The 23,225-nt window shown below is 39.0% G+C and overlaps 2 protein-coding genes across 6 annotated transcripts; one reads left to right on the forward strand and one right to left on the reverse strand.

Moving 5' to 3' along the window:
• Window positions 1–8,918: 8,918 nt before the first annotated feature.
• zgc:174895 (uncharacterized protein LOC100126024 homolog) lies at window positions 8,919–12,835 on the forward strand. Of its 2 annotated transcripts, XM_026924572.3 has the most exons (5): window positions 8,942–9,322; window positions 9,441–9,534; window positions 9,989–10,135; window positions 11,439–11,534; window positions 12,135–12,835. In XM_026924572.3, exons 1-5 carry the CDS (start codon window positions 8,996–8,998, stop codon window positions 12,293–12,295), a joined length of 825 nt encoding a protein of 274 aa, XP_026780373.1. In that variant the 5' UTR covers window positions 8,942–8,995; the 3' UTR covers window positions 12,296–12,835. The 2 variants fall into 2 exon arrangements, with proteins under 2 accessions (XP_026780374.1, XP_026780373.1); XM_026924573.3 differs by lacking the exon at window positions 11,439–11,534 and having other exon boundaries at window positions 8,919–9,322.
• An 80-nt stretch (window positions 12,836–12,915) lies between these two features.
• rab34a (RAB34, member RAS oncogene family a) lies at window positions 12,916–22,473 on the reverse strand. Of its 4 annotated transcripts, none has more exons than XM_026924577.3 (12): window positions 22,091–22,240; window positions 21,614–21,761; window positions 20,340–20,403; window positions 19,696–19,787; window positions 19,174–19,239; window positions 18,919–19,020; window positions 18,774–18,838; window positions 16,646–16,697; window positions 15,655–15,736; window positions 15,476–15,566; window positions 14,124–14,231; window positions 12,916–13,333 (listed from the first exon to the last, which is right to left on the reverse strand). In XM_026924577.3, exons 3-12 carry the CDS (start codon window positions 20,391–20,393, stop codon window positions 13,266–13,268), a joined length of 780 nt encoding a protein of 259 aa, XP_026780378.1. In that variant the 5' UTR covers window positions 20,394–20,403; window positions 21,614–21,761; window positions 22,091–22,240; the 3' UTR covers window positions 12,916–13,265. The 4 variants fall into 4 exon arrangements, with proteins under 4 accessions (XP_026780378.1, XP_026780377.1, XP_026780375.1 ...); XM_026924576.3 differs by having other exon boundaries at window positions 21,614–21,834; XM_026924574.3 differs by lacking the exons at window positions 21,614–21,761; window positions 22,091–22,240 and adding an exon at window positions 22,264–22,473.
• Window positions 22,474–23,225: the final 752 nt, after the last annotated feature.

Consider the following 23,225-nt stretch of genomic DNA (forward strand, 5'->3'; position numbering starts at 1 on the left):
ATCAGCCATAACATTAAAACCACCTGCCTAATATTGTGTAGGTCCCCCTTGTGCCGCCAATACAACTCTGACTCGTTGAGGCATGGACTCCACAAGACCTCTGAAGGTGTGCTGTGGCATCTGGCACCAAGACGTTAGCAGCAGATCCTATAAGACCTGTAAGTTACATGGTGGGGCCTCCATGGATCGGACATGTTTGTCCAGCACATCCCACAGATGCTCCATCGGATTGAGATCTGGGGAATTTGGAGGCCAAGTCAATACCTTGAACTCTTTGTCGTGTTCCTCAAACCATTCCTGAACAATTTTTGCAGTGTAGTAGGGTGCATTATCCTGCTGAAAGAGGCCACTGCCATTAGAGAATACCGTTGCCATGAAGAGGTGTACTTGGTCTGCAACAATGTTTAAGTAGGTGGTACGTGTCAAAGTAACATCCACATGAATGCCAGGACCCAAGGTTTCCCAGCTGAACAAAGTCTTTGCTCCCCTAGCACATCAGTGAGCCTTGGGAGCCCATGACCCTGTCACTGGTTCACCGCTTGTCCTTCCTTGGACCACTTTTGGTAGGTACTAACCACTACATACTGGGAACATCCCAAAATGCCATCGTCTAGCCATCACAATTTGGCCCCTGTCAAAGTCACTCAGATCCTTACACTTGCCCATTTTTCCTGCTTCCAACACATCAGCTTCCAGAACTGACTGTTCTATCCCAACCATTGACAGGTGCCAATTTCACCTATTCCTATTAATTCTTAATATCAAGTTCAGGATATTTTTTTACCCAAACCACGATTGATACTTTTCCAGTACTTTATCTCAGAATTGTTCTGATATCTTTGGTCATCATGATGCTGTTTCTATAGGTGTATGTACGTTGAGAATATGTGACACACTAACTGCACACAGGTAGACACCATTTAACTAATTATGTGACTTCTGATTGCACCAATTTTTGTATTTTTTCCCAATTTTTGAATTTTTTATTTGTAAATAATTAGGCAAATTATATTGATCCCCCGCCATTGCAATATGGGATATTTTGTGTAGATTCAAGACCTATAGACCCTGATAAGTCCATTTCAGTTCCAGGTTGTAACAGTACATAACGTGGAAAAGTTCAGGAGCTGAAGCTTAATGCAAGGCACTGTAAGTCTCTATGACTACAAGTACTGTAAGTCAAGAAAGAATGGGATTTCTTTGCATTTAGCATAATAGGAAATTTAAAACTGGCATGCAGTTTATTTACATATAGCTTATTTTAAAAATTAATAAAAATGAGGACAGTAGAAGCTGAAGGGTTAAGCCTCTGCAGTATAATGCCCTCAAGCGAGGCTCTTAACCCCCAACTGCTTGGACTGAATTATGCCTCACTTGGAATTTGCTTTAGAAAAAGCAAGAAATGAAATAATGTGATTGTTATTTTACAAAATATCAATAGTTTAAATGTCATGTAGAATTTTGGAAATTGATAGAAATATATTATACTTTGCTAAGTGTTTTACACAACCCCCAAGACCACTTTGAAAATTTCTCTGCCTACAGTAGCTGTTCATAAAAGACCATTATGCTGTGCTACCAGAAGCTAGTGTCAGATTATATGGTCCAGAATATCTGAGTAATCTTGTGACATATAAGATGAAATTTAGCTGGATAGTTACAATTCAGCATGTTAAACTTTGCAGAAATACTGTGGTCTGATGCAAATTGTTCTTGCATTTCCCACAGCTAGATCCATATTAAAGTGTAAAATAAGTGCCTCTGACAGACTCAGTGTTTTCTGCTCTCTAAGAACTTGTGTAAGGCGCATTGTGGGCAATTGGCTAGTGCACAATGGAATTTGGGAGGCAGACACAAATGATGAAATATCAGCAGAGGCAAACAGGCCATACTCTCGGCAAACCCCCTGCATTATCATAGGCTTATTTAATGCTTGCTAATACGTTTATATGAAACTGCTGGACTTACTACCCAAGCAAGTTAATCCAGTTGTATGCCTATAATAAAACTATTAGATTCACTAAAAGCATGCTGTGCATTGTGAAGCTTTAATTTTCAGAACATATAAAGGCACATGCTTTATTCTGCAGGTTTAGAAAAAAATCTGTGCAATTCTAACTAAGAATCCTCTTCTTAGGTAATGCATGTACTTGTACTTTTACTTGTCTTATCAAAATGTTTATATTTATTATATAGTTATTATCCTATTTGACTGTTCTTTATAAACCCATTCTTTGAGTGGGTTTAATACCAACCTTAATAACTCAAAAAGAGACAGACTTATAAATAATGCCAACTTGGACCTGATGTGTTTTGTAAGTGAAAAGTTCTGGAATAAAAAGCTCGATGGCTCTAATTAATAGACAAAATCTAATTAATTAATTAATGTTCATTAAATAAATCTGTACTGAGTGGGTCCAGGGCTATTTTACAGTTAACGGGGACCATGGCAACAAAAATTCTGAGAATATCTGGTTTGTCTTGTTACTCTTGTTGTAACAAATTGAAAATATTTAATACCAAAAAAGAAAACCAAAAGAGAGAAAATCTGCACTTAGATAGGACAGCAACTGTGATATCTGTAAGCTAAAGTTTGCTGCACTAGCGGGATAATGTAAATTATGCACTTTGGGTGAATTTGGATATATTGGGACAATTTTTGAATTGCCTAAGCGTTCATGACATATTGCTGAAATCCTCATGGTGTTGACTAGTGAAGGAAAATGTTTATATCATATTCTAAAGAAACTTGGCTTACCCTTTGACAAGACTGACTGAAAACCAGGTTTGAGGTCATGGGTTTTGGTTCATCAGACCTATGACATTTTTGTGTGTCTACAATATAACATCTTTCATTAGCCAGTAAAACCTGATGATGCCAACCCTGTGCATAAACTGTCCCAATATACCTATACCAGTATATACCAGTATACCAGTTCACTCTGTGTATATATGTACACTCACAGAGCACTTTATTAGGAACACTATACTAATACTGGGTAGGGCCTCCCTTTGCTCTCAAAATAGAATTCGAAACAATTCTTCGTGGCATGTTGGAAACATTCCTGGTCCATGTTGACATGATTGCATCACGCAATTCCTGCAGATTTTTCAGGTGCTCTTTCATGCTGCGAATCTCCCATTCTACCACATCCCAAAGGTGCTCTATTGGTTTCAGGTCCCGTGACTGAGAAGGCCACTGAAGAACTTTGAACACATTGTCATGTTCATAAAACCAGTTGGATGATGACTTTTGCTTTGTGACCTGGTGCATTATCATGCTGGAAGTAGCCATTAGAAGATGGGTAAATTTTGGCCATGACGGGATGGACATGGTCAGAAACGATACTCAAATAGGCTGTGGCATTCAGGCAATGATTGAATGGTATTAAGGGGCCCAAAGTGTGGCAATAAAACAGTCACCACACCATTACACCACCTGTACCAGCCTGGACTGTTAACACAAGGCAGCTTGGATTCATGGATTCATGCTTTTGGCACCAAATTCTGACCCAATCTACTGTGAGCCTCAGCAGAAATCGAGATTCATCAGACCAGGCTTACATTTTTCCAGTCTTCATCTGTCCAGTTGTAGTGAGCCTGTGCCCACTGCAGCCTCAGCTTTCTGATCTTGGATGACAGAAGTGGAACTCGACATGGTCTTCTGCTGTTGTAGCCCATCTGCCTCAAGCTTCGACGTGTTGTGCATTCTGAGATGCTTTTCTGTTCACCACAATTGTAAAGAGTGGTTATCTGAGTTCCTGTAGCCTTTCTGTCAGCTCGAACCAGTCTGGCCATTCTCCGTTGATCTCTCTCAACAAAAAGATGTTTCAGTCCTCAGAACTGGATCATTCTGTGTAAACTCTAGAGATTGTTGTGCATGAAAATCCCAGGAGATCAGCAGTTATAGAAATACTCATACCAGCCCGTCTGGCACCAATAATCATGCCACGGTCAAAATCACTGAATCACCACATTTTTTTCATTCTGATGGTTGATGTGAACATTACCTGATTATCTGCATGATTTTATGCACTGCACTGTTGCCACATGATTGGCCTATTAGTTAATTGCATGAATGAGTAGGTGTACAGGTGTTCCTAATAAAGTGCTCAGTGAGTGTATGTATATATGTATATATGTATATATGTATGTATAATTTAATAGAGATTATAAATAGCATATCTTTTATAATTTTCCATAAAGGATTTATTTACATAGGACAGTATGTAAATAAATCCTCTCTCTCTCTCTCTCAGCATCATGAAGTTTAAATCTTTGTGTTTTTTCTTTCTGTCCTAGAAATATCTAGGCTAGGTGTGTAATGTAGCTCCATTCACTGCGACCATGTTCATGTGTGATTAATATTCAATAGCTACACAGTCTAAGCATATGAACTGCCCAGTTGCCTTCTCCGTGAAAAAGAGGTTTTTCTCTTTTTTTCAGGGGCAGTACGAGCTCACTTAATGACACTGTCTTTCGGGGATTTCTGAACAGTAATGAGTGTTGCCAGATTGGGAGTTTTAACCCGTTATCTGGTATTTGTTGGATTGTATGTGGTAGAGTCATTCCATGAAACCGGTACGATATGGACTTACACATTTTTAGATTTTTTACCAAAATGTATTACTTTTCTGAACACCCCACAATATTAATGACATATTTAACTTCCAGAAAACCATATTTTCCCACCTCAGGCATCAAATCCCTATTATTATTGGTCATTATTTTAAGATATGGGCACTATTAGTCTTCAACCCCGTTATGGACTCTATGGGAGCTCTCTGAATATGATTATAAAATGTATTTGTAATGAAACAACATTTTCCTATTAATCAGATGTCCCTCACACTAATTCAGTATTTGCAAATATAAAAGTTACATAAAATCTCACACTTTTGCTATACTAAAGCCTGAAATGGAACTTTTTGTGACAGCAACCTCGTCATTTTTGATCAAATAAGTGGCTTAACTTCAGAATTTGAACTAAAATCAGTATTCTTATGATTGCTTTGAACATTTCAGACTGAGTCCAACAAACATAAAATTACTTTTTCATAAACTTAAAAAAATAATTAATAAAAATGTAGGTGTGACGGGGTTGAGACTAGGGTAATGGGGTTGAAGATGGTAACGGGGTTGAAGAGACAAATACAGCTTTTAATATAATTAGTTGTTTTTTACTCAAATTCACTGTAAGATTTTCTAAGATTTTCTATAAACCCTGTATTTCATTATGTAACCAAGAAAGACAACAGATATAAATTGCAAATGAACTGAGTTTTATTAACCCGACCGCAGGAAAAACAACAATAACATAGTATACATTTGAACATTATAAACTGAATGAATAGGTCATCAAAATAAAACATATAACTTGTGTGGCCGCTTCGTGGCATTCGATATCTGGCCCACACCTCTTCCAAGATCTCAACATGGTGCTTTGTCACAGGCTTTGGTGGTGGAATGATTTCAAGTACATCCTCAAACGGGTACCAGAGGATATCATCCCGAACCGGCCAGAAGAATCGGTTTGGCCCAACACGATGCATACATTTCACTTGCACATGCGTTTCATCTGTGCTAAGGATGATGCCTGGATACAGCTCTTGATCATATCTGAGCATGCACCACTGACCAACCAGCTCTGGACTTCCCCACTGGATTCCCTTCACTGGTTGGCTGTGGATTCCCTTCACTGGTTGGCTGTGGATTCCCTTCACTGGTTGGCTGTGGATTCCCTTCACTGGCTGGCTGTGGATTCCCTTCACTGGCTGGCTGTGGATTCCCTTCACTGGCTGGCTGTGGATTCCCTTCACTGGCTGGCTGTGGATTCCCTTCACTGGCTGGCTGTGGATTCCCTTCACTGGCTGGCTGTGGATTCCCTTCACTGGCTGGCTGTGGATTCCCTTCACTGGCTGGCTGTGGATTCCCTTCACTGGCTGGCTGTGGATTCCCTTCACTGGCTGGCTGTGGATTTCCTTCACTGTCTGGCTGTGGATTCCCTTCACTGGTTGGCTGTGGATTCCCTTCACTGGCTGGCTGTGGATTCCCTTCACTGGCTGGCTGTGGCACAGCAGTTGGTACCTTCTGGCCAAAACTGAAACACTGTGTGTTGAAGCACTTGCAGTTAAACTGCTGCTGTGTTGCGCACATGCAGCTGACATCACGGTGTATCAGTTCTCCTGTAGCCAGAGTAATCACCTGGTGGATTCTCATTGTTCCCGGGACTGCTGGTATTTGCTTTGGCATTTTCTCCATTGCACTCTCAATATCCTCACTCTTCACAAAGAACAGTTTCACTGTTTTCTAAGACACTTGTGGATGTGTGGCCTGAAGGTAATCCAGCACTGGACTGAGGTGTTGCCATACTGCTGGAGGGCCTTTATGTCTGCAGGGGGAGATGGTGCTGAAGCATGCAGGCTCTGGTTTTCCACCAACATACAACACCCTTGTATGCAGAGTGGCCTGGTGGTGTGAAGCCCCAAAGTGGACTGCTTGGATCTGGGAGCTGTATTTGCAGCTGTAATTTTCTGAAAAGTCAATATGTATCAAGGCCTCTTCCCCTGACATGTTCTTCTTCAGCTTGCGGCAGAAGGCATGCTGCTACTTGATGTTGAAGTGATGCTGTTTGAACCACTGTAGGTAGGTGTGGAACAGCTCAGTGAGGTTCTCCCGTGTGCTTTAACATGGACATTACTACATTCAACATATGCATGTGGTATAAGACTCTTGATCAAATGTAATAATTCATTTAAATTACTGGATAAGAACTAAACTAGAACTAAAGTGTTAAAAACACAACCCTGTTATGATCAAATAAGTAACGGGCTTGAGTGTGACGGGGTTGTGATTTTTTGCTGAAAATGGCCACTGTTCTAAATGTAGTGAATAACAGCAGAGCACATGGCATGTATGATATTAAGAAATCATGTATATTGTTAAAATAACAAAGAGCATTTTCACAAGTAATAGTTTTCTATCTTTATTTGATGCAACGGGGTTGAGTCGTTAAGCTTGACAACCATAATATCACAATATTAAGTTATAGTTATAAAGGAAGGTGGTAACTTGCCTGTGTCTGCTCACAATGTTGTTCAGAAGACTTATATGATGTCACTTCCTGTTAATGATGTCGCATAAGGATCAGTTCATTATTTTTATTGGGGAGAATGATTTGTGTAACGGGGTTACTGAGGGGTTACTGAGGTACAGAACTATATAATATGATTTTAATGAATAATCATGAATTTACTTAGAAAAAAATCATTACCAGCAAAAAAGCATATAGATATTTATGAGAATGGCAAAATGTATGGACTTTTTTTCTAATTTAATTATTCATATCCCAAGTACACTTTCATAGAAGGCCATGAGGGACATGATACACTAAATAGGTGTTAAAATAGGTGTAAACAAGATAATTACTAATATAAAGATAAAATGTATGTCATGTTTTCAAACCTTATTAAAGAAAACATTTCAATTAATACGAAAAGCTTTTAAAAATAGATTTAGGTGACCCAATAGATAAAATACACTTAAAAAGGTCAGAGGGACTCAAATCAAAAGCCATTGACTTCAGATACCTGTCCTGATCACAGGGGTTTCGTGTCAAATACCTTTTATATACACAGTAACTTCAGATACCTGTCCTGATCACAGGGGTTTCGTGTCAAATACCTTTTATATACACAGTAACTTCAGATACCTGTCCTGATCACGGGGGTTTCGTGTCAAATACCTTTTATATACACAGTAACTTCAGATACCTGTCCTGATCACAGGGGTTTCGTGTCAAATACCTTTTATATACACAGTAACTTCAGATACCTGTCCTGATCACGGGGGTTTCGTGTCAAATACCTTTTATATACACAGTAACTTCAGATACCTGTCCTGATCACGGGGGTTTCGTGTCAAATACCTTTTATATACACAGTAACTTCAGATACCTGTCCTGATCACGGGGGTTTCGTGTCAAATACCTTTTATATACACAGTAACTTCAGATACCTGTCCTGATCACAGGGGTTTCGTGTCAAATACCTTTTATATACACAGTAACTTCAGATACCTGTCCTGATCACGGGGGTTTCGTGTCAAATACCTTTTATATACACAGTAACTTCAGATACCTGTCCTGATCACAGGGGTTTCGTGTCAAATACCTTTTATATACACAGTAACTTCAGATACCTGTCCTGATCACAGGGGTTTCGTGTCAAATACCTTTTATATTGTGATGTATTCTTTTGATGATTTACATATTTTGAAATTTGATGGGAGCCAGTCTGATACAAACAAAGTATATTCATTTGAAGAGGTTCATACTTTCGTCCACATGATCTTTTTATTCTTTATATTCACTCAGTATAATTGTGGAAAGATATTTATTAGAAAATAATAATAATAATAATAATAATAATAATAATAATAATAATATATACCAATTAATTAATTAATTAAGATTGGGTCAGTACTAAAATTAACTATGGTTTATAGTAAAAGTGTGGTAACCATGTTTGTTTGGGGGTTTTTTTGTGTGTGTGTGTGTTTTAACCGGATTGATTACTATTTGTATAACCAGTTTTACTACAAATAACACAGTGTTTACCACAACCATTGTTATTTTGTGGTTACCATGAGAGTACAGAAACCCTGGGGTGTTGTTGTTGTTGTTGTTGTTGTTGAAAACCATGGTTAATTTTCGTAAGGAGACTGGCTACAACTTACAGAGAAACGTAATTACGCTATCGACGGTTACTACACATTTCTTCTGGGTGTTTGTTTTCGAAAATCGTTTAAATGTAAGATTATAAAACATAAATCACATGTATGACTGTTTTCTCCTTCATTATCCATCTGAGCTGATCCTGGGATTGGAAATGCGCGCGGAGAAAAGCAGTATTCTGCGCATGATCGGTGACCTCTTTTTTTTGGAAAGGGGGCGTTTTCCCAACACCTCCAGAAACGCCCATTTTACGTCGTGGTAATGAAACCCCTGGAATTTAGCGAATGCCTTTTTTTTGCAGAATGGTTGGACTGGAAAGAAGTGAAGCGACCTGGCAACCCTGCAGTCCTCCCACGCCCCCTAGCGTCAGTGCTAACAGGGAGCTCCTCCACTCTCAGCCCCAGGGCGAAGTTTGTGCTGTGCGAAGTTTGTGAGGTTCCAGGAGAAGAGCTGCTCCTCGGCAGTATGAGTGAGTTGGCTGTTCCTCAGAAGAGAGATGAAGGCTGGTATCTGTCACTTATGGCACCTAACACAAAGGGCCGAAAGTTTGCATGGCTTGATCCCTCCAGACTTTACTGCAACTCCCAGGTATGGCAAGTGCACTTAATAAAACTGTCCTGGAATATATCATGTGCTTGACTGCAGGCTTTCCTTATTATCATTCTTTCTCGACACCTGTTCGTGTTTTCATCTGTTCCTCAATCAGGCCTTATCAGACTGTGTGACAGATCTTCTCAAACCATTCCAAAGTGACTCGGTTGACCTGGTGGCTGGAATAGACGCAATGGGCTTTATCCTCGGTACTCTGCACTTTGTCATGTTGCTGAAGGCAATGTGTCTCTAAGACAGGGATGACTCCCATTTTATTTATAGCTCATTCCACATGTTGGTAGGGCTGTAAATATAAACTGGGCTGTGCACCAACCACAGAACTGCATGTGTAGGGTCTCCTGTGTAGTTACCATACCCTTCTATGCATTTAAATGAAGAAAGCATGATTCAAATTAAATTATTTCTCTCTTTGGACTACATGGTACAACCTTCTGCAGTATATATTACACCTATTTCTAAAGCAATATTTTGCAGTAATGCTATTTTCATATGGACAGAGCTTTCAAACTTATATTTCTAGATGCAAAAATGTACTTGCATAATAATTTCATTATTGCCTCACTGTATAATTGATGCATACATTTTGTGGTGTTTGTGTAAATATAACTCAAATATAGTAGTACTTAAATTCTATGCTTTCAGGTTCAGCTGTGGCCACCACTCTGGGAAAAGGCTTTCTGGCCATCCGAAAAGCAGGACACCTGTGTGTAGAGACTCAGACGCAGGAATATACCGACTACTCAGGCAGAGACAAGCTAATGGAAGTGCGAGTTGATGTGTTAAAACCAGGTACTGAAATCCAGCACACAACTGAGTCGAAACCAACAGGTTTTAGACAGGTTTATCACTAACAGACATGCTAGAAACTTCCATAGCCTAGTATCTAATTTTGTTTGGCTTGATAGAGGAAAACAAAGATCTGGCATCCTAACCTCCTGCAGTGTTGGGCATTTCACTCTGAGTAACTCATTGTGCTTGGTAAATGATCAGTAATAACCCTGTCTGTGCTGTGAATCAGAACATCTTGTTGTCCTGCACTGTGAAGTTCAACAGGAGGCAGATGCACCGAAAAAATACCTCAAGGATCAATGTATAAAAATGGCAGATTTTGTCAAACTTATTAAATACAACTATGTACAATTATGAACTTAATTTATTATAGTAACATGGACATAATATCAATATGTAAAAGCTACATATTTTAGTGGAAAGTGGAAATAATTCTGCCCTTAATTTAAATACATTGATCCACAAATTTTTTTTTTGTGCTCCACTGCAGATTGCTGCTTCGAAGTTTCTCACTCAGTCACCTGATTTCTGCTTAAAGAATCTGTTTAACTCAGTTCCATGAAATTATAAATCTAACTTGTCTTCTGAGGGTTTTCCCCCTCCCCCAATTTTTCTCCCTAGTTTTTTCACTTTCCAGTTCCCACCCACCAGCCAGTTCTCCCCTATCGTATGAAAGCTACCAGCTGGGGAGGGTGAAAGCTTCTTCAGAGACATGTGAAGCCAGCCAAAGGCACTTTTTCAAACTGTGGCTCATGCTGTGTCATAGGGCAGAGTAACACACTTGGAGGAAAGTGCTTTCTGCTCTCTTCCACACACGAGCTCACAGATGCCCATGATTGGCTAGTGTCTCTGGTTTCTTCCCACTTCCCCAAAACTTTCCAGTAGGTTTGAGTGTGCGCGAATGTGCATGTGTTCCCGGGATAAGCTTTGGAGCCACTACAATCCTGACCAGCATAAAGCACTTACTGTAGATGATAATGGATCAGTTCTTCTACAGATCAGTGTATTCCTTCTCTGCACTACAAATTGTGCAGCGCATCCTGCACCCTAATGTCTCTTTTAGATCTGGGCTGTAATAACACTAACTTAAATTACAGAACACCACTATACCTTTCAAGCCTTCTGCCTTATAGCGTAGTCAGTCTCATGTCACATGATGTCAGAGTAAATACACAGGTGGGAAAACCTGAACAAGTTCTTACTAACTTGCTAATCATATTCTGATAATACATTTATTCTGTTGCAGTTATGACCTCTCTTCTGGCCATTCAGTAGTGTTTTATATCATGATGCGTTTTCTCAGGTCTGCGTGTTCTCATAGTTGACCAGTGGATTGAGACTGGAGGTACAATGAAGGCTGCCATCAAACTGGTAGAAAAACAGGGAGCGTCTGTTGTAGGTGAGCCTGCATCTGTCTTCAAACAAAATGAATGCATGTAGAATTGAAATGCATTTAATTGAAGGCAGTAGTTGATCAAGGAAAAGTGGGAATAAGCATAATAAAACTTTAATATGCTGAAATATTGATTGAAATACAGCTCTACATCTACAGGCAGATCAAAAAAAGTGGTTTTCAAACCAGTCTTCAGGACCCCCAAAAGCTCTTTTCCCAACTCTTCTTCTTTTTTTTTTTTTTTTTTTTGCTCTTATCCCCACTCACACAACACCAGGGGATAGATTTGTTATGCTCTGTGGTCAGTGTAGTTTAGGTGCACTTATTCCCTTAGAGGGAAGGGTCAAATGTTATTCTGACTGATCAGCTTTACCCTATGATGAAACATTTCTATCCTACGAGTACCCTTTTTCAGAATGAGAATGTCACCATTCACAGGGCATGAGGGTCACTGGATGGTTTGAGGAATATGAAAATTTTGTAAATCATATATTATGGTCTTCACAGTCACCATAGCTGCAGCACCAGGCCTGTCACCTTCCTAACACAATTTCTGTTGGTATTCCTTTAATTTGTCATCTGTCTCTGATGTTTCACTCTTTGTAGGTGTTGCTGCTGTGGCCATTGAGAACAGCGAGGGTGGAAAGTGGATAAAGGAAAACTACAAGCACTCACACTGCATCCCTAAGAAACTTCAGTCTCAAATAGACAGGCAGTATCTGGAATCTTTCAAGAACTTCAACAGTTACAGAGACGTTACAGAGTAGGTATCTATGAGGATAGTGGTACTAGAAGAAGAAAACAATTCTGTGCTTTGTTCTGCCATATACCATAAGCCACATATATACATTGTTCTGCTGTTTTCTTGTCTGTCTGAAGATGAGTGCATCCTCACAATGGACTGAAAGAGAAAATGCTAAGTGAAACTAATCTAATCTATTCTTCTTCCTCAAAAGTTAACTTACAACACTGACTTTTATTATTGACTTAACCTAAGAACATGAAGTAGTTCATAATATAGGATTATTGAAATGGTATGTGGCTCACATTTTTTTAAACAGGAAACTTGATGGCATGTTAAAGTAGGCTGTACAGCATGCTTTAAAAAAAATTCTTAAGCAACAGGCCGTGGAAAATACTTCAGGAGATTTTAATTAAACTAATTTAACAACATTGTATACAATATTTAAACAAGAAAATGTATAATATGATGTAGCACAAAAAACACAATCTATAAATTGTTCAGCATGTTACTGTGTAAAACAGTACAAAAGTCTTAAGTGTGTATTAAATGTGTATAAAATTTCTGTTAGTGTAGTTAATACTACTTTTTTTATTGCAACTGCATTTAATATTAAAATACAATAACTGTCAGTTAATTGTGCAATTCAGTATGACCTTAATAAACTGTTTAATGTAAACTTAAGAATTCATAAATTTCCTGACACTGTTATGATTTATGCCATAGTACCAAATCATTCATAAACATCAAACACAGAAAGGAAGGCAGCACAATTTTTGTGCATAGATACGACCAAAAAAAATTTAATCACAGAAATGAAAAAGAGAAAAAATACTACCAAGGAATGTTTACTCCAGCCTGTCCTAACCACATATTCTTAAAAAAAAAAATCTTTTTAAAACACTTTATAGTCTCCCTTGTTCATCTGTACCTATAGTTTCTGCTTTGGTACCATCATTTAATTCAGTGCAAATTTCTCAAATTGTTCAATCCCTTTACTGACAGCAGTTCGACTGTTTCTTTTTAGACGTTGCATACAAGTTACTGGTGGTGTTGCTGATTTCTGTGAAGAAAAAAGAAAAATTAGCAGAACATGTTGCATAAATACTAAGTTGCCTTAAAAAACTGTTATGGACAATCATATCACAGGATGTTTTATATATTTATATATATACATATATATCCTTTCTGGCAGCTTGAACCAATCTGTCCATTTTCTTTGACCTCTCTCATCAACAAGGCATTTCCACCCACACAACTGTCGCTCACTTGATTTTTATTTATTTTTTTTTTCTTCCCCATAATTCTGTGTAAACTCTAGAGACTTGTGTGTGAAATTCCCAGGAGATCAGCAGTTTCTGAAATAATCAAACCAGCCCATCTGGCACCAACAACCATTCCACAGTTAATGTCACAGAACATTAACTGAAGCTCTTGACCTGTATCTGCATGATTTTATGAGTTGTGTTTCTGCCACATGATTGGCTGATTGGATAACTGCATAAACGAGCAGGTGTACAGGTGTTCCTATTAAAGTGGACGGTGAGTGTATATTTCAACGGTGGAGCTAAGAACTGGTATCATGAAATGTCATGGTAAGATAAGAGTAAGATATTCTTTTATTTGTCCCGCAATGGGGAAATTGCATACTCAGCATACATTTCAGTATAAAATTTATGAAGGTCAGTATGTCACCAATGTTGCAGGTAGCAATTTCATGAAGGCTTAAAATAAATTTCACACTGGGCCAAGACAGAAGTAACTGTATAGCAATTTTGTTCATAATGTAGCAATCATATAATATGTAGAAGGTATTATCTATCTAGTTATTTAGTCATTCATTCTGTACTTACTGATAACATCCCCAATGCGCCTGGAGCTGCTTTTTTCCAGCTCTGCCAACACGTTGGCCTCAAATGTTAGTGATGCCAGACGGAAGAAAAACTCCCTCACATTTTCCCCTGAAAGCAGCACAATATCTGTTTAAACAATTATTTATAACTTATATTAAAAAGTATAACATCATGAAGGAACAAGTGATTTAATTATTCAGAATAATCAGTGTGAAGTGAAAAGTTTGATCGGACTGGACTATCTGTATTTTTCAAGTACACTGGATATAAAAATGGTGAAAAAAATGAAACTGAGATAAAATCAGGTCAGATCTTCCCACCTTTAATGCGATTATAGCAACCAAATCCAGGTCAACAAAGGAATAGCTTCAGAAGATGATCAATATTTTGAAATGGTCCAGTCAGAACCTAGATCTAAATCCCATCAAAACCCATGAAATGGCTCAAGGAGGGCAGCGCTTTGGTACAATCAAAATGAAATTGTTTCCCTAAACATGTAGAGCTATTTCCTTTTTCCAGACACCTTGGCAGTTTCTTTCTCAAATAGTGAAGGGTTTTTTTTTTTGGTACTAATAGCAACCTCACATGTGCAGTCTATAAATGGTCCTGCTATGTCACGCTTATAATAGCGCAGTGAAGTACAGAGCTCAAGGAAAGTACAAGCACCTCGCATACAGAGACAGACCCTGATGTGCTTAGTGACTGCTTTTCATTCTCTGGACTTGAGGCCCATTTCGGCAGAGAGTACTGGTAGCTCAAAGTTTTGCAGCAGACTGAAGATCAGAGTGAGAAGTATGAGTACACACACTGTCAAAGCAGCCTTGGCAAAATTACCGTTGGATCCTCCAGCCCACATGACTAGTACCTAATCCATTTCACGGTACATCAATCCATGTGAGAGTTGCTGGGCTATTCCACCAATTTCATTAATGAGCCCTTACCCCATACGTGTTTAAGGGCACATCAATTGCATGCAAAAAATATATAACGAGTATAAAATATATATAAAAGTATAACGAGTGTGGAGCAGTGAAGCAAGCATGTAGGAAAACTGTCATGTGTGAGAGCACTTCAGCTCTGTGAGCACCGAGACACAAGCGCTTCCTTTCCCTTCTCTCACCAGTCTACACATTGCTCCCAACCTTGACCAAACTGTTAGTCAGGGTTGTTTTGACCTTGACCCTAACTTTTTTGTGAGGTCACGAAAAACTCTATATTAGTATAGAATAACAGATTAGAGTAATTATTTAGATTGGCTATTTACAGTATCCCACCATACTTAGCATCATCACACTCCTCACTAAAGTTTAGGTTTTTTTTTTTTTTATTACTATTCAGAGGCAAGGTCTTACCAGACAAAGCAGACACAGCCCAGTACTCCGCTTTCATCTCTTGGGCCACTTTAATGGCATCCTGTTCATTAAAAGAATACTGTGCCGGGGACTACAGGAACACAACAGTGGGGTAAACAATTTGTTGCAGCAGTTTTAAAAATACATTAAACTTTACAATAAAAAAAAGAAACACTTACAATGAGATCTTTCTTTGTGCCCACCAAGAAGAGTAACACACTGGTGGGGTCGTTCTCTTTCATAGCATCCTCCAGCCATTGCCTTTTAAAGGAGACAATATGTTGTCTAAAATGCATTTCTAAGCACTTTTAATCTACACTATGTGGCCAAAAGTATGGGGACACATGACCAATCACACCCATATCTCCCCATTCCTGAGTTAGTCCCCCATTGTTACTTTAAAATCCTCCACTCTTCTGGTAAGGATTTCCACTAGATTTTGGAGCGTGGCTGTGGGGATTTCAAGACTCTTCTCTGTTGTGGCACCTAGGTGGTGGAATGAACTTCCCCTAGATGTCCGAACAGCTGAGTCACTGGCAGTCTTCTGACATCTAAAGACCTACTTCTTCCTGAAGTACTTAAATTAGCATTTAAAAAATTATGTTGTGTGTATGCTTCTCTTACTATATTACCTCCCTAGTTTTAGACTGGTGGTAGTCCGTGACCTAGCGAACCAATATCAGGATGTATTTATTGATAGGATGTATTGATAGAGATACGGACTTATCTGTAAGTTGCTCTGGATAAGGGCATCTGCCAAATGCCATTAAGCCACAAGAGCATTAGTGAGGTCAGGTGCTGATTTTTGGGTGACGAGGCCTGGGGTGCAATCAATGTTCCAGTTCATCCCAAAGGTGTTCAGTGGGGTTGAGGTCAGGGCTCTGTGCAGGCCACTCCAGTTCTTCCACATCAACCTTGGCAAACCATGTCTTCATGGAGCTCGCTTAGTGCACAGGGGCATTGTAATGCTGGAGCACGTTTAGGCCTCTTAGTTCAAGTGAAGGGAGATTGTAATGCTACAGCATACAAAGATAATCTAAAAAATTGTGTGTTTCCAACGTTGTGGCAACAGATTGGGGAAGAACCACATATGGGTGTGATGTATATTGTGTATTTTTACTTCTGTAAAAGTTAGTTTTCTTTACAAATGTTAAAAATTATATACTTTACCTGGTATGGTGTAGCGAGGCCACATCAGTCAAATCAAAAACAATTATTATGGCTGAAAAAGATGAAGTGTATAGATCAATAACAATGGCAGAAAAGCAGTACTGTTTATTGACTTTCAACAAACAAAAGATTTCAACTGGCATGTAACTACATTTCAAACTTAACATGCTTGAAGGTGGTGTGATGCTCCTCGAAGCTCTACAGCACAAGCTTCTCATTTAGAATCTGAGGCGCATAGATCGTGGATGGTAGAAGGGTTTTTATTAGGTGCATTAATTAGTGTGAACGGATGATAGGCAATCAGGTGCTTTCGCAAAGTGAAAGTGAGAATTGTTCGGTATGTCTGCATTTTGAACAGTACATTCAACAATAATAAAGTAGATTGTCATACACACTTAGAGCATGCTGTTTTCAAGGTAATACTCTAGAATACAAGCTAGAGTGCAAATAATGCACACACACAGGCAGCCTTTTCCAGCTGATTCCATCCAGAGTTAAGAAATCAGTGTGATGACTGGGAGGTTCATAGCTGCAGATATGAGAATCTACTCAGTATATTGGAGAACGGAAGATTCAAAAATATTTGAGCTTCAGTGACTTTAGCTAACAGCAGATTGTGAAGTAAAGCACCCAGTGCTTCAGACAGCAGAGAGGAAGAACCTGAGGGTCGGACGGTTCACCCTCAATTCTAGCAATGGTTCATATGCCCCCTGTGACAAGCACACTGCTCCCAATCTGAAGAGGGAGGTGTCCGTGTTGACCACCTGTCTCCGATGGGAACCCACTCCCAGGTGTATCCCTTTCGTGAGTGTTTTCATCTTCAGCGGCTCAGGGTCCATTCTCCTCTGACCTCTCTCATTTCTGCCCACAGAACTTCCATTTTTTGGCACCATTCTGCCTAAAACTCTTTTCTGCGAAAATCCCAGGAGATCAGTTTCTGAAATACTCAAACCAGCCAGTCACTAAGATCAGAGATTTTCCCCATTCTGATGTTTGATGTGAATATTACCTGAAGCTCTTAACCTGTATCTCCATGATTTTATGCAATGCACTGCTGCCATATGATTGGCTGATTATTCAATTCAGTTTTATTTGTATAGCGCTTTTAACGATGGACATTGTCACAAAGGAGCTTTACAGAAATATATAAATTCAGGATATAAATTTTAAATGTATGAATTTATCCCTAATGAGCAGGCTAGAGGTGACAGTGGAGAGGAAAAGCTCCCTGAGACGATGAGGAAGAAACCTTGAGAGGAACAAGACTCAAAAGAGAATCCATCCTCATCTGGGTGACACCAGATAGTGCAATAATAAATAAATCACTTCCATAACTGCATACTATATGGTCAAAAAGTGCAACTGTGTAACCACAAAGTTCATTATAGTTTACACATGGAATCTATTTTGTTGAAGTTATCAACTGTTCAATGATGGAGACTTGAGTGCAAAACTGTTCGTGGGAATTGCAGTCCTAAAGCTATCAAAGCAATTGTATTCTTAAGCCATCACAGCAAAACTGTTCATATCAATTCCAAAGCCATCTTCATGGTTTCTAAGTGGTACCATCCACAGTAATCTCATGTATCTTTAGGCTGTCCGTATGGGGCCATCCTCAGCAGCTGCGAGTGGTTTCCAAGTGATGAGAACTCCAACCAGAAGTAGGGCATCAGGATGTGTGTGATAATTGCATGAATAAATAAGTGTAAAGGTGTAAATTTCATGGACTTGAGTAGTACTTGTTTTCCCTGATCAAAATAACACAGCATACCATATGGATGCAGTGAATTCGTTTTATTGTTTCGGTAATGGGCTGTGTTGTATTCATGCCAAAATGTTCTACTTTGGCTTCATATGAACACAAAAAATTCTGCCAGTTTGTTGCAGGATCCTTCAAGGTGTCTTTGTGCAAGCTTCAAACTGGATTCCAGATGGCTCTTTCTGAGAAATGGCTTTCTTCTTGCCACCCTCCCACATGGGCCAAATATGTGCAAAATCTACGATGTGTGATGAACATTTTCCTCTGTTGGCCATAAAATCCTGTTGGTCTTTCAAAATTGGCATTTGGTTCCTGGTGGCCGCTCTGACCATATACACAGTAACTCTGTATATGAACAAATGTACTAACCCTGAGCTCCTCTGTAGTATGTGGAAGCGATGCATTTGAACCTTTCCTGACCTGCAGTGTCCCACCTACAAGAAAGAACAAACCATTAACTATTCTGTGGTTTGTAGGATTGAGGGACATGTGCTAAACTATGCTCAGTACTTACAGCTGGAGGCTGAATGGAACCCCAAGCACCTCAAACCTCTCCATCTCAAAGTCTACACCAATGGTAGCTTTGTAATTTTTGTCAAAGACATCTTTGCAAAATCTTTCAAAACAGATGAAAAAAGTTAAAACACTGTTAAATTAACCCATAACCCTTAATATTTTACTTCACTGTATTTTACATATTAACTTTTCTTACATATTACATTTAAACAGTGGCTTCTTCACATTTTCACCCAAGAAAAGTAATGCTTACCTATTAATCAGACAGGTTTTCCCTACAGCCAAGTCTCCAACTACAATAACCTTGGAGATTTTAAACCTGTTGTAAAAATGAGAGAGAGAGAAACAGTAAAATAGTAAATAGATTAGTAATAGTAAGATTTTGTTAACTAGCAAATGCTGTTGTAAATTAGTAACAAATTGTAATTTACACAATCAAACAAAGATTAGAATGAAGGACAGGGTTATAGATGAAAGTTTTGCTTACGATTTCCTCTGATGCATTAAAATAACTATAAATACAGCATATTAACTCAGTTAAGAAAATAGCTGATGGTTAAGAGAACAGTGATAGCAAATCAAGAAAAATTTGTTTCAATTCAGTCCTGAGACAGTGCATTACAGTGTAAATGTTTGTGTTTTCAGTGTAAGGAAGAAGTTGATATTTGGCTGATGTTGTGGACGAAGTATCTTAGAGCAGGAAAAAACAAGCACTGGGACTGAGAAGCACTGGGATTGAGAAGCCTTTAAAAAGGCATTAAAGCTGTAGACTCACCCCACAGTGCCAGTTCTCTGCTCCTGGCAAGCTGTCTTCACCTTGGCATTAAATCCATCTTCTGTGTGTAAAGTGGCCCCTTTACTGAAGCACTACAGCAAATGAGATAAGGATACTTGGTCATGTTAAATAAGAGAGAAATTACAGCAGAAAAATAAGACAAAAATATTACCAGAACCACTAACACTGATTTTTATAGAGCTACACTGACATTATAGGCAGAGAGAAATTTCCCAGTTCCCAGTACAGTAACAACTTCAAACTGTGCACAGATGATGCAGCTTCTTCACTTTGTTTGCACAGCTGATGAAATAATTCTGTCTAAAATGTCCTGTTTTTCAAGAAACATGTACTTCTCTGCCATTTTCACAAGCTAGTTCTAGATCTTGATATTTTCAATAGAGACTGTATTGTGTACTAAAACCTTACAAACTAGAATAAACACTAAAAACCTCCACTAAATATTAGCACTTACTTTGACAACACTTTTAAAACATTGTTTTTTTCCCAGGAAACCTTTGCCCGAACCCCTACCTTCAAAACTAAAGATGTGGTTACTGAGCCATAACATGCAGTGAATAAATAGCTGATTGATTCAGCCATGTGAAGTCAGGCAGAGTTTGTTGCGATGAGTGATGTATTACCTTAGGAAGCTGGCTAATGACGCGGTCCTTGCGCACAGGAGGTAGGACGCTCATGATGAAGGCCCTGTGGGAGAAACACAAGGGTATGAATCACACCCCACAGTATAACAGGTAACACATCTCAGAGCAAGTACACTGAATAATCACTGCTGTTCTTTATGAACTTTCAGACTTTGCATAAATATAATGTCTCTGTCTCTGGCTGTTTGTTTATACAGTGGAATCAAATTAAAGCTGGGTAGCATACTTTTTAAATTATTAAATTGAAAACGAAATGAGAGAAATCAGTACATCTATACTAAATAATGAATTGAGACACTATTAGACATTCGTCCAATCAGATTAGTGGACTAGAAGTAACTGTTGTATAATTCTCTACAACCATCAGACAGCATCAGACAGCCTCTAGGAGTTGATCTAAATTCCTAACCAATCTAAACTTTAACAGAATAAGTCTACCACTGTAGTCTATCTGTTGCTATCTACACTTATCATGGCTTGTATTGTGACAGGTAGCTATTAGCATTCAGCTAGTTTGCATGCTCAGAGTTATGATATATCATGCTAGCTAATATTTGAGAGATTAGGAATAAAGCTGTTGTCAGTTAGCCTTAGCTAAAGCTTTTCCACATTCCTTGGTGAAGAGGCACAAATTTTCCATCATTAACTGAAGTCAGTGTGTGATCTGAGAAGACCGCTTATTCCTTTGCGAATCTTTTTTTAAATTTCCTTTTATACTTTAAATAAATTGTAAGAGTTTCTTTTACTGGTTCTTTTAGTTTTCTTTCAACTTTTACTGAAGTATTTATTAGATAGTAATCTTGATTGAGTAAAATCAAGTACTAAGATTCAGTACTTTTACCGCTTCTGGTTAATGTAACACACCTTCACTGCTTCTGGTTAATGTAACACACCTTCACCGCTTCTGATTAATGTAACACACCTTCACCGCTTCTGATTAATGTAACGCACCTTCACTGCTTCTGATTAATGTAACACACCTTCACCGCTTCTGATTAATGTAACGCACCTTCACTGCTTCTGGTTAATGTAACACACTTTCACCGCTTCTGGTTAATGTAACACACCCTCACCTTCACCGCTTCTGGTTAATGTAACACACTTTCACCGCTTCAGGTTAATGTAACACACTTTCACCGCTTCTGGTTAATGTAACACACTTTCACCGCTTCTGGTTAATGTAACACACCCTCACCTTCACCGCTTCTGGTTAATGTAACACACCCTCACCGCTTCTGGTTAATGTAACACACCTTCACTCTGGTTGATCTGTTTGGGGATGGGAGGTCAGGAGCAGATACCGAGCTGCACTGCACACAGTGATACCGAGTTAAACGCTGCTCATACCGTCGCCTCGCCTCCACCAGGCCTGCTGCAGGTCCCGTTACAGACTCTGCTGATCTGTAAGCAGCCATTCAGTAAAGAATGTGGCCATGATGATGTCTGACTAATCTGCCATGCTAATCCTGCAAATCTGAAGACAAAGACAACTGAACCAGCTAATGTGCATCCAAACCGCCATATGTTTCCTCCTTTTCTCAAATCAGACCTCATTTTAACGTTTAGCATGCTAATCACACCACAACAGTGTGCTTCTTAAATACAGACAAAATACAGTACAGAGTTTAAAAAAAGGCTTGGGACAGTGTAAAAGTCTATATGTGGCCTTTCAGCCAAGGTATAACTTTTCCTCTAGCTTAATACAGTCCTAAAGAGGGAAATAAAAGTACCTGGGAACAAAGCAGACCCTAGTTTACACAGCTGGAGAATTCCTGACCTCAGGCACACTAGCGCACTACACAGTGCGCGCGCTGCTGTCTGGCCGCCGGCGGCGAGCTTTAGCACTCTGCTTAGTGCGCTAGTTAGTGTGTTCGCGGTTTGGGACGCGGTCTTCTGCACTTACCTCAGCACAGATGTGATTTGCTCTTTTTAAAAGCGTCGCTATCGCCAAACAGTTGTGTTTTAAATTCACTTTAGTCCTATTTAGTCCTTATGTTTGGTCGCACCATTAAGAGGAAAACTTTTTTGTGAGCTCCAGGCTACGGAAGTGGCATGCACATTCATTCCGAGCGGCTTTTCCAGAACATCCCTCTGTCTTCCCAAAAAAAAAAAAAAAAAAACCAGAGCGGCAGCAGACTGATGATGCTCTCTGCTGCCCTCTAGTGCTCGTTATTCTTGCAAAAACCAGGCGCAGCCATGGGGTCACACAGGGCCCAGGATCCCTGCCCTGGTCCTGGAGAACCTCCTGTCCTGCATATTGTAGTGTTTTCCCTGCACACTGATTCAACTACTCAGCTAATTAACTGTGCTTTCTATTATTATTAACTGAGTTAGTGTTAGAGCTGGGACATTAAAATGTGTAGGACAGGGGATTCTCCAGGACCAGGGCTGGGAACCTGTGGCAGAGGGTATGGGATAAGAAAAAGGTTAGGATATTCTGAAACTTGTACTTTTGTACTTTCAAACATTTTTTAGCACACAGCTGCATCTCACATGTGAAAAAAGTGTAATGCTTTTCATCACATACACATTTCTGCCCAAAGAACTGACTGACTTGTTGACTGCATGAATGAGTAGGTGTTCACATTAGTATATATATATATATATATATATATATATATATATATATATATATATATATATATATATATATATATAAAGAGAGAGAGAGCAAGAGGTGGCAAGTAAAAATGATTTCTGTGAGCACTGATTTTTTTGATACTAAGTATTTCAGTCATCCATTTTTTGTATACAGAATGGAATAAAACTATTCAGCTATACAAATACATTCCATTTCACTCGATGTATAGCAATACTCATAGAAAAACATCCATATATAACACTTCATGAGTTAATTATTGTTTG

Source organism: Pangasianodon hypophthalmus, chromosome 14 (genome assembly GCF_027358585.1).
Source record: "Pangasianodon hypophthalmus isolate fPanHyp1 chromosome 14, fPanHyp1.pri, whole genome shotgun sequence".
Classification (NCBI taxonomy): domain Eukaryota; kingdom Metazoa; phylum Chordata; class Actinopteri; order Siluriformes; family Pangasiidae; genus Pangasianodon; species Pangasianodon hypophthalmus.

What these genes read in the sequence shown, in the direction of transcription:
- rab34a (XM_026924574.3), bottom strand. Translation starts at nt 20,393, where the DNA reads ATGAGCGTCCTACCTCCTGTGCGCAAGGACCGCGTCATTAGCCAGCTT. An exon ending in AAAACCTGTCTGATTAATAG is followed by an intron (nt 19,021 to 19,173) that starts GTAAGCATTACT and finishes CTGTTTTGAAAG; the next exon opens with ATTTTGCAAAGATGTCTTTG. An exon ending in GGCTGTGTCTGCTTTGTCTG is followed by an intron (nt 14,232 to 15,475) that starts GTAAGACCTTGC and finishes TGCTGCTTTCAG; the next exon opens with GGGAAAATGTGAGGGAGTTT.
- zgc:174895 (XM_026924572.3), top strand. Translation starts at nt 8,996, where the DNA reads ATGAAACCCCTGGAATTTAGCGAATGCCTTTTTTTTGCAGAATGGTTG. An exon ending in GACTTTACTGCAACTCCCAG is followed by an intron (nt 9,323 to 9,440) that starts GTATGGCAAGTG and finishes TTCCTCAATCAG; the next exon opens with GCCTTATCAGACTGTGTGAC. An exon ending in CGCAATGGGCTTTATCCTCG is followed by an intron (nt 9,535 to 9,988) that starts GTACTCTGCACT and finishes CTATGCTTTCAG; the next exon opens with GTTCAGCTGTGGCCACCACT.